This window comes from Salvia splendens, unplaced genomic scaffold, assembly GCF_004379255.2.
Source record: "Salvia splendens isolate huo1 unplaced genomic scaffold, SspV2 ctg745, whole genome shotgun sequence".
NCBI classification, from domain to species: domain Eukaryota; kingdom Viridiplantae; phylum Streptophyta; class Magnoliopsida; order Lamiales; family Lamiaceae; genus Salvia; species Salvia splendens.
In genome coordinates this window covers 1-16,303 of record NW_024599417.1, presented here as the reverse complement: position 1 = coordinate 16,303, position 16,303 = coordinate 1, and the positions used below count along the sequence as shown (strand labels likewise).

Here is a 16,303-nt window from a genome sequence, read left to right as displayed (position 1 = left end):
TCTCATAAATTCGGCCTATTTAATTACATAAGTTTGGAACCATATAAGGTCATTTAAGGCCCAATTCATTTCAGCAATTATTAACTTCACTTGTACTATTATATATAGGTGACTTATTGAGTTAAAAAAAACACATTACCCTAAAAATATAATAGCCGCCTCTCACTCTCTAACTCTTCAGTAGAAGGTAAGAGAAGGAAAAGAAAACTGGCCTCTCTCTCTACAATCATTATAGAGAGAAGATAACATTGCAAGCATGGGTGGCTACAATACCTACTCCTACTCTACTGAATCAAGACATCACCCTCTACTGAATCAAGACATCACCATATTAAAAAAAAGGTATGTAATTCTTTCTTTTCGAGCTATGTTCTATATCTATATTTGACAACATAGTCATATCTAACTTACACGAGCATAATGTTGATGAGGTATTACAGATTATTAGAGTCAGATTTCAAATACAATTACTACTATTTGCAAATATTAATTCTAGAATGCTTTGCAAATCCTATCATCTTTTTATTTAATAGGATGTATTATGTCTCCAATTTTCTTTACACAAACGAATTCAATGCTTAGTTTTTAAAATATATATACTACTTGATAGGTTTTTCATTTAATATGGTATCTGTTCATTTACAATAGATTTATAAATTTATATTCTGTCCCACTCTCTCTGTCTCTTTCTCTCTCTCTTATTTTTCATGTTCTAAATTTTAATTTCATTCTCTCTTTCTTTTTCTTTTTTTTTCATGTTCTAAAATTGTGACTATATTCTCTCACTCTGGATTTCTCTGATGCGGCTTCATTGATAATTCTAAATATAGGTTTTAAATATGAATACTAACATATTATTTAACTTTGTTCAAGGATAATTGAATTGGAAATAGATAATTGCTATTGCCTTGAAGGAAAAAATTTTGTACATTTAATAGTTTGTCACCCTCCGTCTTTGTGTGAAGATTTTTGTACATTTAATAGTTTGTCACCCTCCGTCTTTGTGCGTCTCTCGGTCTCTCTCTCTATGTATGTCTCATGTTTCATTTTCTAAAATTATAATTTATTATTTATGTTTCTAACTAATATACATTAAATATAATAATATATTATTTATCTTTTCATCAAATTGGGTTGGATATAATTTTTACTATTTATGTTTTCAGTTACAATCATATTTGATTATTTATGGAGTAGTAATACATTCCGTTTTATTAAAAATTTTAAAAACTTTTTCTGAACTTCTACATAAATTCTAGATTAAAAAAAATAATAATAATAATAATAATATCTATTTTCAATAGTGAAAAATTGTCAACTAATATAACACAAAAAATTATTTTTATACTATATAATAATTTGACTCACTTGAATATAAATAATTGAGATAATAAAAATATTGATTGATTATTAAATTTCTAAGTTAATATAATTATTTATCGTACCCCAATCTAAAATTTCTGGATTGCCTTGTTTATAAGTACCCAATTATTTGCTCAATACTTTCATCAAACGCATAAGGTGCGTGATATTCAATTTCACAGTAGAGACCACTTGCATTATTATACGTTAGTAATTATTATGTCACTAATATAATATTGGTTTGATAGAACATTAATACTGAAATGTAAAATGAAAACTAGAGAAAAAGTAATCTTAGGAGAGCACGCATTTTATGATGGGCAAACCATCCAACCAAAGGTTATGCCTTAAAATACATGTTTAAACCAAACACTAAATAGTAAAGAGTGTAGCAAACTCACTACCTAAACTTCATCTATAAATTGATTCCATACATTTCTACAAACACACACAGATATACACACAACGCAAATTAAGCTTTGGAATTTCTACTTTTCAATTTTGGTGAGTCTTAATTATTGTATTTATAGTATTTTTTTATATTTTTCATTAAAGTGTTTTTAATACTCCCTAGCTATGTCGTTATAGTTTTTAAGTGGGATTAGTACGTCAGAATCTCTTCTTATCTTGTACTCCCTCCGTCCCGTTTTAGGAGTCCCGGTTGAGTCGGGCACATGTTTTAAAAAAAATGTTTAAGTGTGTAATAAATAAATATTATAGTGGATGTTGGGACCCACTTTTAATTGAGTGGGTAATAAATAAATGTTGTAGTGGATGTCAGGACCCACTTTTAACACTTTTTTACTTACTTTATAGGCATTTTTTATTAGTTTATCCCAACCGGGACTCCTAAAGCGGGACGGAGGGAGTACTTCATTCATGTTGTTATTGTTTTTAATTGAGATTATTACGTTAGAATCTCTTTTATCTTGTACTTCATTCATCCGCCAATAAAGTCTAATTAGTCGTTTTGATAGAATTTAATTTGTATTTTGATTTCAAATGATATATGAAATGTGATTTATTCTAAAAAGATAGAATTTAATTTGTATCTTGATTTCAAATGGTATATGAAATGTGATTTATTCTAAAAAGATAATCTAATATTAACCCTAATAAATTAAATTGTTATGCTAATAAATATTGTAGAAACATGGCGCTTCCGAATGCTGTCGTGTTGAACGTCCCAACAAGTGCTACAAATACTTATCTATACCGTAAGGACGATGGGTCTGTCGCTAACGGAGGTGACAACATGTTCAGCCCGATGGTTAAGATTGAAATCGAGCAAGCAACAGCAGGCGACAAATACGTCCACCTCCGATTCTCCTACTACAACAAATATTGGCAGAAGAGTGCAGACAACAATTCCATCGTGGCCGTATCAAACAAGCCCGAGGAGGACGTGACGATGGCGTCGTGCACGCTCTTCGAGCCAAGCTTGCAGTCGGATGAGCTCTACTTGACTCACGTCCAGAGCGGGTGGCGTGTGATGATGGACAACTCAACCAAGGGTTTCTACATTGACAAAGACAGCGTAGGCGCGACTCTAGGGTTTGTGGATTGGGGCACATTGGTTAAAATGCCTCCGCACATTGCTGTGAAAGGAGACAACGGGCATTACCTCAAGGCTTTCATAGACAAGAGCAACTACTACCTACAATTTGCATCAGATGATAGTATCGATGTTTATTCTGGGCACACGGTGTCGCTGATGCCCGATGGACACGTCCAACTAATTTCAGATCATTTTGGAAAATTGTGGTGGGCGAGTGATAGCTGGATATACGCGGACGGGAAGGGCAGTGAAACCAGCACTCACTTCTGGCCGATCAAAATTGATAATAACACTATAGCGCTACAAAGTGCATCCAACAACAGGTTTTGTGGACGTCTCACATCAGATGGTGTGACCGACGGTCTTGCTTCCTTAACCGGCACCCTCATGAAAGAAACGAGATTGCAGGTGGAAGAACTGGTGTCCCGGAGAAAGATCTACTATGTGCGGTATCGGATGGAGAACGCACGGGTATACGACGAAAAACCTTATTTGGCTGGCACGGCTAGGCTCACGAACAACACGGATAAGGATGATTCCATGGCTGTGTCCATAACATATCAAGACGAGAAATCTTATACTTTTAGCCGTGGCGCATCTTTAACAGCAGGGGTGAGCACTAGCATCAAAGCAGGGTTGCCCTTCATTGCAGATGAACAGATTGAAGTGTCATTTGAGATAAGCGGGACGTTGCAGTGGGACGAAACCACCACCACTACAACATCAGTTACGGCAACGGGCACCGTTCCTGTGCCCGCCAACACTATGGCTGTAATCGATTATGTCGGGACAAGGGGTAGCTGCAATATCCCATTTTCTTATACTCAGGAAGACCACAACTCCACCAACGGCCGAATTGCCTATTTCCAACAGATTGATGGTGTCTACAATGGCGTCAGTTACTACAACTTCGACTTTCGTGTAAGATCAGTCAAGCCTATGTGAATATCAGAACATGGTCATGTGTGCGGCTGCATCGATCACCTTTGCTTTTCATTTCTACGTTCATCTCCTCACTTTTAAAAAAAAATGTGTGTTTTTAATTAGGAGGTTATTGATTAACCTCCCACGTATCTCACGCGTTTTCGTTTGATACTATGTTTATTGTCACCATCTTTCTTATTTCTTAATACTATCAATAAAGATCGATTGCTATTTTATTAATTAAATGATTTGCATGTATGTATCCTTTGCCTAATTAGTACTATTTGACAGACAATATGTTGTGCTTAAATTAAATAATTTCACACCGACAAAATAAAAGAGTGATATCTTGATGATTGATGAAACTAAGGAGATCACGTGATGTCCATTTTGCATCTTATATACTTAATTACCTATTGACTTCTCATTTTTACTCACTTATTACTTCAATCATTATATATAATTTTTTCTTAAATCTCGTGTCCAAAAGAAACACTTCGCTTATTGCAGGACGACGTCAGTACTTTAATATACAGTTATCATCCAATTCCTTAGAATATCCACAATGGGCGGAAGATGTACCGCCCCATAACTTAGTCCGCGAACTTAAAGGCGAACGATCATTGTCAATAGGGCGGACGATAGGTCGGACGATGCTTGTTCCATTTTTTTACTCCATGTATACCCCATTTTACCTTCATTCTCACACCTTTCACTTCAATCTCTTCCCCGTCTCATTTTCTCTATTACTAGTAATTCGATGATGAAACCCGGAGGTTTACCATACCCGAATAGCCCCGACAAAATGCCAATGTTCGACGCCGGTGGTGCCCGGTGGCTGGGTCATGAATCTGACGATTTTCGACCATTCGATACACCGGGTTCGGTGGAGTCCAACTTTGTTCGAACACCCAGTAAGATCTGAACTTCACCACAGTTGTACGAGCTCGATGACATGGAGCTGAGCCCCGATTCCCAGTCCACGAAGAAAAAGGTTAAGGTAAAAGCCCAGAAGTTGTCGGCGGTCATGGAGAGTGACGAATACACTCCAGGGAGGCAGAACTACTCCGACGATCAGACCATGCTTTTAGAGAGGTGTTGATCGATATATTGGAGGACACTCCAACAACTAGAGGTAAGTCGCGTACTAGGAGCGCATTTTCGAATGCTATAGCAAGCTTAAGCTGTTGGCATCGTACAAGCGCAAGAAGGACTTAAAGTAAGAGAAAAAGGTAAGATATTTGTTTTTTTAAAAGGGAAATCAAAATTACTTGATGAACTCAAAATAGAAAGTTGATACTTGAGATGAGACATAGACTTAGAGAGTATAATGATTTGATGGAGTGTGTGGTCCATTACCTAAAATAAAGAAATGTACTCTTTGTCCTTTGAAAGTATCATCTTTTAAAATGATAGAGTTTTACTTTATAATTGGTAATGTAAGAAAAAAATGACCATTATTTTTAAAAACTAAGTTCCATCTCGTTAGAGATTTATTTTTCCTAAAACAAAATTGCATAATTTTAAAACGATCGAAAAAATAGAAATGATTGCTAATAAAAGGAAACAAAATTGCATAATTTTAAAACGATCGAAAAAATAGAAATGATTGCTAATAAAGGATGAAGAAAATGTATAATATGAGGTTTGAAAAGAGCAAATATAGACATTATTATATGGAAAGGGTGGGATATTATATTACAAAACCTTTTTTTTTTCTTTTTTACGCTGAAATTAGGCATTAGTTTTCAATTATGACTCCCTCAAAATAAACTACCCTCTTTAAGTTCCAAGTATGGTCCTTTCAAAACGGAAAAAAAACTCATATTTTGATATGCTTACTAATCTAAAAATCAACGACTTTTACATTTTCCCACCATTTTTAAATTTAGTTTACATTTTCACATACAAGTATATACCTATCCATACATTTGAAAAAATATATAAACGTCTATTTAGAGAATCCGTTAATTGTGTGCGTGCACGAATATTTCATAATCATTATTATAAGACGCAAAAAAGTAAAAGAAAAAGGAATTTTTGCCAAAAGATAAAAGAAATATCACATGCAAGAGATATGATTCCAGAAAGTCCCTTTCCATTTCATTTTCTCACGCATGTGTTCTTTAAATAATGTACATATAAATATCAATTCAATAAAATTAGACAACCCAATATTTTTAGTCCATCTCCATGCAACTTCTTATGCCTAAGGCCAATCCGAAAATGGATAAAACTAAAAAGCAGTTTCCTTCAGAAAAAGGAACGACAAAAAAGAGTAAAAAAGATTAGAAGGAAATAAAAAAGAAACAAATAATAGTCATATAGTATGATTTAAATATACACTTATTTAAGTGGAAATTTCCAGTCCTTAGCAATCATTATCACCATTTTGACGTATAACACCAAAATTAACCTAAGCAACCATAACAACAGATAAAAGTATCAGCAAAAAAATCTTAAACAACATTTCCTTTTATCTTCATATTCTCCTATTTAAGAAAAACCTTAAAATAGTTAAATATAAAGTACGTAGTCTTGTTTTTTAACTTGAACTAATAAACAACACACAAATCATAAATTCATAATAGTAGTAACATGAAGTTTAATCCAAATTTAATTTAAAAATATAACTTTAGTTAATTAAGGGGAAATTTATAACAGATAGTATCCCGATTATATTTCAGAAAATACTCTAGCCTTTATCATATATAAGAAAAGAATAAAAAGTAGGAAGTTCTATTCATGTGTATAAAAAGGCTATAGAATATTTCTGGCTTTACTATTTTATTTGTCCACTATAATAAATTTATGAGTAAAGGCCAAAACTGGTCCCGAACATACGCAATGTAATACCCGCCCATTTTATTATCTTTTTTTCGTTATCTTTAATGTCGAACTAGAGATTTATCGCTCTCTTGTTTCGTTGAGTTAAATGGAACTTGTTGCCCCTTTGTTGGTACTTAATGTTGTTAGTTCGCAAAACTAAAGTTAAAGTAATAGTCGAACGAACTAAAACAATCAAATGTATGCTATGAAATAAAATGAACGTTGGACAAGGATATGAAGTTGTTCTCCCCAAACGAAAGTGTTCGCATACTTCTCGAATAATACAATTAATTTAAATGGAAGATCTTTAATGTTACAAAAAAATGTTCAAGAATGAGCCAAGGAGGCTAAGAAACTAAAAGCTTCTATTAGCTATACTTTAGGCCTCTTTCTCCCGAGCTCAAACCACGTCCTCACCGCAGCCCTACCCGATCAGCCCGTCGAGCCCGGGGCAGTGAGCCCATGTCGCGGATAGGAAGAGTTTGGGCCACTTGTTTTAATTATGTATTTGGGCCAGTGTTGTATAATTTAAAAATTAGTTGGGCCTCCTATATATCAATTAAATGGTGGTCCGTCCTAATGTTTGACTGATTAAATAATGGATAGCCTGCTATTTAATTCCGTGACAATAAATTTAATTTCCGGATTTTAAATAATGCTTGAATAATTTTGTAAACCTCCAAATAAATTAAATCGCTCGATTTAATTAATGTTTAAGGACTTTTCTATGGAATAGGGAGAGAGAAATAAAAATGATCGCGCACTTAGGAATGCATACACGTTAAGCTTATTTAGCTTCTTAAGTCTGATTAAGTACTATCTTATTTTTCTAAAGGGACGTCTTCGCGCGTCGTTTAGGACCAAATCAAGGAAACTTTCGGCTAAGGAAATATCTTTTGAGGTAGGCATTCTTTTCAAAACGTGATTTTAGTATGAATATGTGAATCTTTTCTAAACGTGTTTGTCATGCCATGTTTTGCTTTTACGATTACCTATCTGCTTGGCTATGCCAATTATGTTAAATCGAATTCGGGTCCTAGTAGGGCCGAAAACCATACTTGGACTATGGTACACATACGGGGATCGTGAGCTAGCCTTCGAGTTGGCCGATCCAGTGACCGTCGTGGAATGTGGCCACATTCCCTGTTCATATACGTTCAGATATAGTATCTATGTTCATGTGATTGAGCAATCAAATTTTATGAAATCAAAGGAAATTTAGTGACTCGGGCATTTTAAATAAAACCTCGTGTTCACTCAACTGTGGCTGACAAATTTAAATGGTACTTATATTTTGGCACTATGTCCACTGAGTATATCAAGTACTCAGCCCTGCATGTTCTTTTCTAACGTGCATGTTGAACGTGAACGAGGAGGCGAAGGTGTTGGGAAATGACTATTAATAAGTAGTTAGGTAGCCCAAAGTAGTATGTCTTCGTACATACTATTTTGTCGTGGACTCTTCCACTGCAATAGAAGTACGTTCTAGGATTTTATGAATTTAGTCTTGATACTCTGATTTTCTTTTGACTATGTACCAATTCCTCTTCAAAATTATTACCTCGAGTTGATTTATTGCTCTTATGTCTACTTCATGATTGATGAGAGTATTTTTTTAGTCGCGAAATAGGTACGCTCACTAGTGCTAGGGAGATGTGGTTGTGACATGCTCATTTTTTGATTTAGGTCATATACTTTATCTTTTGAATTTTTACATCCTGGACATTTCTACTCGAATCACAATTGGTCGTACACAGCTACACTAACAATTCCGTCAATTTTTGAACGGTTTTAACCAGATTTTGACCGATAAACGGTTTTAATCCGAATGGGGCTGTTAAAACCGTTAAAATTGGGTTAAAACCGTTTAAAAATTGATGAAACTGTTAGTGTAGGACCAATTGTGATCCGAGTTGAAATGTTCAGGATGCAAAAATTCAAAAGAGGACCAAAATCGTAAAATGGGCATATGTTCAGGACCGCTTTTGGCCTTTACTCTAAATTCATATACGAATTTTAAAGTGGAATGGATACAATATAAGAAAAAAAATAAAATAGATAAAAAAAAAAGAAAAAAAATAAGTGGAAAAAAATAAGATAAAAAAAAGTAATAAATTAAGCATAAATTTTCATTTGTAGTATACTAACTAATTTTAATTTTAATGAACGAATGAAATTGGGAAGATGTGACTTTAATTTTTGTAAACATAGTATTACATAGTACTCCACCCGTATTTCCCCTCAATGGCATCTTGTTGTTCACCGGGTAAGGCCGGTAGCCACCCGGAATATGCGAAGCTTGGGTTGGAGGAGGGGGGAGAAATCCGTATCTAGATTAGGAAATGGCGATGAGTCGAACCATTTGTGGTTCCATCCGCGGGAGTCGGAAGAGTGATCACCGGAGCCGGACATTTTTCTGCAAGAGTGAAAGAGTGAGAATTTAGATGAGAATTAATGAGAGAATTGTATTGTGTAGTGTGGTGTGAAATTTTTGGTGTGGAAATGAGGGTATTTATAGATGAAAATGTGAATTTTGGGTAAAAAATAAAAAACAAATTAAAAGTGAAGAAAACGGATATAATTTATTGGGAAGTGGAAAAATAATTTTTTTTCAATTTAAATTTGATTTTTTAATTTATTTTGATTTTTTTAAACAAAGGAAAATGAATTAAAAATCGAATTTAAATTGGAAAAAATTATTTTTCCACTTCCCAATAAATTATATCCGTTTTTTCTTCACACGGTGGTACTCGATGCATCGAGCAGGGCCGTGCCGTCGGCAAGAGCACATCGGCGAGCAGTGCTTGCCGCTCTGTCGGCACGGACGCCCGCCTTAGCATCGAGCATCGGTGGAGGTGCTCTTATAAGCACTGGCGGATCCAATTAAGTAAAGGGGGTACAAATATATCCTCAAAGTTGTGTCTAGCTCTAGACCCAGGTTCGATTTCCCTTAAGCATGTTTTTGGCCATTCTAATTACATTTTTGTTCTGTATGATTGGCTATAACCATTTAAGTAGTACTATTCCATATTATTTATGTTTCTAATTAATATATCATTAAGTATATTACTTAGTCTTTTCATTTGTTTCAGTTTTGTTACGTATTTATTGTGCATGAATGCATTATAAGCTGTAATAATTTATTATTTATGTTTCTAACTAATATACATTAAATATAATAATGTATTATTTATCTTTTCATAAGTAACATTAAGACATAATATGAAACTAAACAGAAAATAGTAGTGATAAAGCAGAAATAGCATAAACTGAAAGAAATACATTAAGAATAAAGACTGCAGATTTATAGAAGAATAGATAAACAATAAATGAGCAGTGATTTAAATGAGAATAGATGAATTAAGAAGAAGAAAGATTCTGAATTGTTTCTGATGATGATTCTGTTGAATGATTTTGGTTGAGAGAATTTAGTGAGTCACTGAAGGAGTGAGTGGCAGGGGTATTTATAGTGCTCACCTCTTCAACATGCTTGTATGGAAAATTATGCATGTTCCCAAAAAACATAATCATGAGAGACCTTCCACATAACAACTATTTTCTATTTATAAAAAATATCTGATAATAATATTCAGACTTAAAATACTTTAACAACTTGCAATGCCAAGTATTATTATAAAGTCTTTTACACTTATATTCATAGTATTATTATTATTAATTAATATTAATACGAATATAAGTTAAATATTACAGATTCATGTCTCATACATTAATATTAATATTAATATTAATATTGATATGAATATAAGTGAAATATTACAGATTCATGTCTCATAAATTCGGCCTATTTAATTACATAAGTTTGGAACCATATAAGGTCATTTAAGGCCCAATTCATTTCAGCAATTATTAACTTCACTTGTACTATTATATATAGGTGACTTATTGAGTTAAAAAAACACATAACCCTAAAAATATAATAGCCGCCTCTCACTCTCAACTCTTCAGTAGAAGGTAAGAGAAGGAAAAGAAAACTGGCCTCTCTCTCTACAATCATTATAGAGAAGATAACATTGCAAGCATGGGTGGCTACAATACCTACTCCTACTCTACTGAATCAAGACATCACCCTCTACTGAATCAAGACATCACCATATTAAAAAAAAGGTATGTAATTCTTTCTTTTCGAGCTATGTCCTATATCTATATTTGACAACATAGTCATATCTAACTTACACGAGCATAATGTTGATGAGGTATTACAGATTATTAGAGTCAGATTTCAAATACAATTACTACTATTTGCAAATATTAATTCTAGAATGCTTTGCAAATCCTATCATCTTTTTATTTAATAGGATGTATTATGTCTCCAATTTTCTTTACACAAACGAATTCAATGCTTAGTTTTTAAAATATATATACTACTTGATAGGTTTTTCATTTAATATGGTATCTGTTCATTTACAATAGATTTATAAATTTATATTCTGTCCCACTCTCTCTGTCTCTTTCTCTCTCTCTTATTTTTCATGTTCTAAAATTTTAATTTCATTCTCTCTTTCTTTTTCTTTTTTTTTCATGTTCTAAAATTGTGACTATATTCTCTCACTCTGGATTTCTCTGATGCGGCTTCATTGATAATTCTAAATATAGGTTTTAAAATATGAATACTAACATATTATTTAACTTTGTTCAAGGATAATTGAATTGGAAATAGATAATTGCTATTGCCTTGAAGGAAAAATTTTGTACATTTAATAGTTTGTCACCCTCCGTCTTTGTGTGAAGATTTTTGTACATTTAATAGTTTGTCACCCTCCGTCTTTGTGCGTCTCTCGGTCTCTCTCTCTATGTATGTCTCATGTTTCATTTTCTAAAATTATAATTTATTATTTATGTTTCTAACTAATATACATTAAATATAATAATATATTATTTATCTTTTCATCAAATTGGGTTGGATATAATTTTTACTATTTATGTTTTCAGTTACAATCATATTTGATTATTTATGGAGTAGTAATACATTCCGTTTTATTAAAATTTTAAAACTTTTTCTGAACTTCTACATAAATTCTAGATTAAAAAAAATAATAATAATATCTATTTTCAATAGTGAAAAATTGTCAACTAATATAACACAAAAAATTATTTTTATACTATATAATATTTGACTCACTTGAATATAAATAATTGAGATAATAAAATATTGATTGATTATTAAATTTCTCTAAGTTAATAATTATTTATCGTACCCCAATCTAAAATTTCTGGATTGCCTTGTTTATAAGTACCCAATTATTTGCTCAATACTTTCATCAAACGCATAAGGTGCGTGATATTCAATTTCACAGTAGAGACCACTTGCATTATTATACGTTAGTAATTATTATGTCACTAATATAATATTGGTTTGATAGAACATTAATACTGAAATGTAAAATGAAAACTAGAGAAAAAGTAATCTTAGGAGAGCACGCATTTTATGATGGGCAAACCATCCAACCAAAGGTTATGCCTTAAAATACATGTTTAAACCAAACACTAAATAGTAAAGAGTGTAGCAAACTCACTACCTAAACTTCATCTATAAATTGATTCCATACATTTCTACAAACACACACAGATATACACACAACGCAAATTAAGCTTTGGAATTTCTACTTTTCAATTTTGGTGAGTCTTAATTATTGTATTTATAGTATTTTTTTATATTTTTCATTAAAGTGTTTTTAATACTCCCTAGCTATGTCGTTATAGTTTTTAAGTGGGATTAGTACGTCAGAATCTCTTCTTATCTTGTACTCCCTCCGTCCCGCTTTAGGAGTCCCGGTTGAGTCGGGCACATGTTTTAAAAAAAATGTTTAAGTGTGTAATAAATAAATATTATAGTGGATGTTGGGACCCACTTTTAATTGAGTGGGTAATAAATAAATGTTGTAGTGGATGTCAGGACCCACTTTTAACACTTTTTTATACTTACTTTATAGGCATTTTTTATTAGTTTATCCCAACCGGGACTCCTAAAGCGGGACGGAGGGAGTACTTCATTCATGTTGTTATTGTTTTTAATTGAGATTATTACGTTAGAATCTCTTTTATCTTGTACTTCATTCATCCGCCAATAAAGTCTAATTAGTCGTTTTGATAGAATTTAATTTGTATTTTGATTTCAAATGATATATGAAATGTGATTTATTCTAAAAAGATAGAATTTAATTTGTATCTTGATTTCAAATGGTATATGAAATGTGATTTATTCTAAAAAGATAATCTAATATTAACCCTAATAAATTAAATTGTTATGCTAATAAATATTGTAGAAACATGGCGCTTCCGAATGCTGTCGTGTTGAACGTCCCAACAAGTGCTACAAATACTTATCTATACCGTAAGGACGATGGGTCTGTCGCTAACGGAGGTGACAAACATGTTCAGCCCGATGGTTAAGATTGAAATCGAGCAAGCAACAGCAGGCGACAAATACGTCCACCTCCGATTCTCCTACTACAACAAATATTGCAGAAGAGTGCAGACAACAATTCCATCGTGGCCGTATCAAACAAGCCCGAGGAGGACGTGACGATGGCGTCGTGCACGCTCTTCGAGCCAAGCTTGCAGTCGGATGAGCTCTACTTGACTCACGTCCAGAGCGGGTGGCGTGTGATGATGGACAACTCAACCAAGGTTTCTACATTGACAAAGACAGCGTAGGCGCGACTCTAGGGTTTGTGGATTGGGGCACATTGGTTAAAATGCCTCCGCACATTGCTGTGAAAGGAGACAACGGGCATTACCTCAAGGCTTTCATAGACAAGAGCAACTACTACCTACAATTTGCATCAGATGATAGTATCGATGTTTATTCTGGGCACACGGTGTCGCTGATGCCCGATGGACACGTCCAACTAATTTCAGATCATTTTGGAAAATTGTGGTGGGCGAGTGATAGCTGGATATACGCGGACGGGAAGGGCAGTGAAACCAGCACTCACTTCTGGCCGATCAAAATTGATAATAACACTATAGCGCTACAAAGTGCATCCAACAACAGGTTTTGTGGACGTCTCACATCAGATGGTGTGACCGACGGTCTTGCTTCCTTAACCGGCACCCTCATGAAAGAAACGAGATTGCAGGTGGAAGAACTGGTGTCCCGGAGAAAGATCTACTATGTGCGGTATCGGATGGAGAACGCACGGGTATACGACGAAAAACCTTATTTGGCTGGCACGGCTAGGCTCACGAACAACACGGATAAGGATGATTCCATGGCTGTGTCCATAACATATCAAGACGAGAAATCTTATACTTTTAGCCGTGGCGCATCTTTAACAGCAGGGGTGAGCACTAGCATCAAAGCAGGGTTGCCCTTCATTGCAGATGAACAGATTGAAGTGTCATTTGAGATAAGCGGGACGTTGCAGTGGGACGAAACCACCACCACTACAACATCAGTTACGGCAACGGGCACCGTTCCTGTGCCCGCCAACACTATGGCTGTAATCGATTATGTCGGGACAAGGGGTAGCTGCAATATCCCATTTTCTTATACTCAGGAAGACCACAACTCCACCAACGGCCGAATTGCCTATTTCCAACAGATTGATGGTGTCTACAATGGCGTCAGTTACTACAACTTCGACTTTCGTGTAAGATCAGTCAAGCCTATGTGAATATCAGAACATGGTCATGTGTGCGGCTGCATCGATCACCTTTGCTTTTCATTTCTACGTTCATCTCCTCACTTTTAAAAAAAATGTGTGTTTTTAATTAGGAGGTTATTGATTAACCTCCCACGTATCTCACGCGTTTTCGTTTGATACTATGTTTATTGTCACCATCTTTCTTATTTCTTAATACTATCAATAAAGATCGATTGCTATTTTATTAATTAAATGATTTGCATGTATGTATCCTTTGCCTAATTAGTACTATTTGACAGACAATATGTTGTGCTTAAATTAAATAATTTCACACCGACAAAATAAAAGAGTGATATCTTGATGATTGATGAAACTAAGGAGATCACGTGATGTCCATTTTGCATCTTATATACTTAATTACCTATTGACTTCTCATTTTTACTCACTTATTACTTCAATCATTATATATAATTTTTTCTTAAATCTCGTGTCCAAAAGAAACACTTCGCTTATTGCAGGACGACGTCAGTACTTTAATATACAGTTATCATCCAATTCCTTAGAATATCCACAATGGCGGAAGATGTACCGCCCATAACTTAGTCCGCGAACTTAAAGGCGAACGATCATTGTCAATAGGGCGGACGATAGGTCGGACGATGCTTGTTCCATTTTTTACATTTTTTCTCCATGTATACCCCATTTTACCTTCATTCTCACACCTTTCACTTCAATCTCTTCCCCGTCTCATTTTCTCTATTACTAGTAATTCGATGATGAAACCCGGAGGTTTACCATACCCGAATAGCCCCGACAAAATGCCAATGTTCGACGCCGGTGGTGCCCGGTGGCTGGGTCATGAATCTGACGATTTTCGACCATTCGATACACCGGGTTCGGTGGAGTCCAACTTTGTTCGAACACCCAGTAAGATCTGAACTTCACCACAGTTGTACGAGCTCGATGACATGGAGCTGAGCCCCGATTCCCAGTCCACGAAGAAAAAGGTTAAGGTAAAAGCCCAGAAGTTGTCGGCGGTCATGGAGAGTGACGAATACACTCCAGGGAGGCAGAACTACTCCGACGATCAGACCATGCTTTTAGAGAGGTGTTGATCGATATATTGGAGACACTCCAACAACTAGAGGTAAGTCGCGTACTAGGAGCGCATTTCGAACGCTATAGCAAGCTTAAGCTGTTGGCATCGTACGCGCAAGAAGGACTTAAAGTAAGAGAAAAAGGTAAGATATTTGTTTTTTAAAAGGGAAATCAAAATTACTTGATGAACTCAAAATAGAAAGTTGATACTTGAGATGAGACATAGACTTAGAGAGTATAATGATTTGCGGAGTGTGTGGTCCATTACCTAAAATAAAGAAATGTACTCTTTGTCCTTTGAAAGTATCATCTTTTAAAATGATAGAGTTTTACTTTATAATTGGTAATGTAAGAAAAAAATGACCATTATTTTTAAAAACTAAGTTCCATCTCGTTAGAGATTTATTTTTCCTAAAACAAAATTGCATAATTTTAAACGATCGAAAAAATAGAATGATTGCTAATAAAAGGAAACAAAATTGCATAATTTTAAAACGATCGAAAAAATAGAAATGATTGCTAATAAAGGATGAAGAAAATGTATAATATGAGGTTTAAAAGAGCAAATATAGACATTATTATATGGAAAGGGGGGATATTATATTACAAAACCTTTTTTTTTTCTTTTTTACGCGCTGAAATTAGGCATTAGTTTTCAATTATGACTCCCTCAAAATAAACTACCCTCTTTAAGTTCCAAGTATGGTCCTTTCAAAACGGAAAAAAACTCATATTTTGATATGCTTACTAATCTAAAAATCAACGACTTTTACATTTCCCACCATTTTTAAATTTAGTTTACATTTTCACATACAAGTATATACCTATCCATACATTTGAAAAAATATATAAACGTCTATTTAGAGAATCCGTTAATTGTGTGCGTGCACGAATATTTCATAATCATTATAATAAGACGCAAAAA

General features: G+C 34.2%; 2 protein-coding genes across 2 annotated transcripts; both read left to right on the top strand.

The window, feature by feature from the left end:
- Nucleotides 1-1,808: 1,808 nt before the first annotated feature.
- Nucleotides 1,809-4,089, top strand: LOC121791180. Its single transcript, XM_042189204.1, has 2 exons — nt 1,809-1,866; nt 2,512-4,089. The coding sequence occupies exon 2, from the start codon at nt 2,516-2,518 to the stop codon at nt 3,863-3,865; it is 1,350 nt and encodes a 449-aa protein (XP_042045138.1). The 5' UTR covers nt 1,809-1,866; nt 2,512-2,515; the 3' UTR covers nt 3,866-4,089.
- A 9,300-nt stretch (nt 4,090-13,389) lies between these two features.
- Nucleotides 13,390-15,395, top strand: LOC121791177. Its single transcript, XM_042189202.1, has 2 exons — nt 13,390-14,286; nt 15,231-15,395. The coding sequence occupies exons 1-2, from the start codon at nt 13,390-13,392 to the stop codon at nt 15,393-15,395; spliced, it is 1,062 nt and encodes a 353-aa protein (XP_042045136.1).
- The last annotated feature ends 908 nt before the right edge of the window (nt 15,396-16,303 follow it).

Excerpts from the sequence above, each read along its gene's own strand:
- LOC121791180 (XM_042189204.1), top strand. The coding sequence starts at position 2,516 with ATGGCGCTTCCGAATGCTGTCGTGTTGAACGTCCCAACAAGTGCTACA.
- LOC121791177 (XM_042189202.1), top strand. The coding sequence starts at position 13,390 with ATGCCTCCGCACATTGCTGTGAAAGGAGACAACGGGCATTACCTCAAG. Across the intron at positions 14,287-15,230 it reads ACTACAACTTCGACTTTCGT|TTGTACGAGCTCGATGACAT; the intron begins GTAAGATCAGTC and ends ACTTCACCACAG.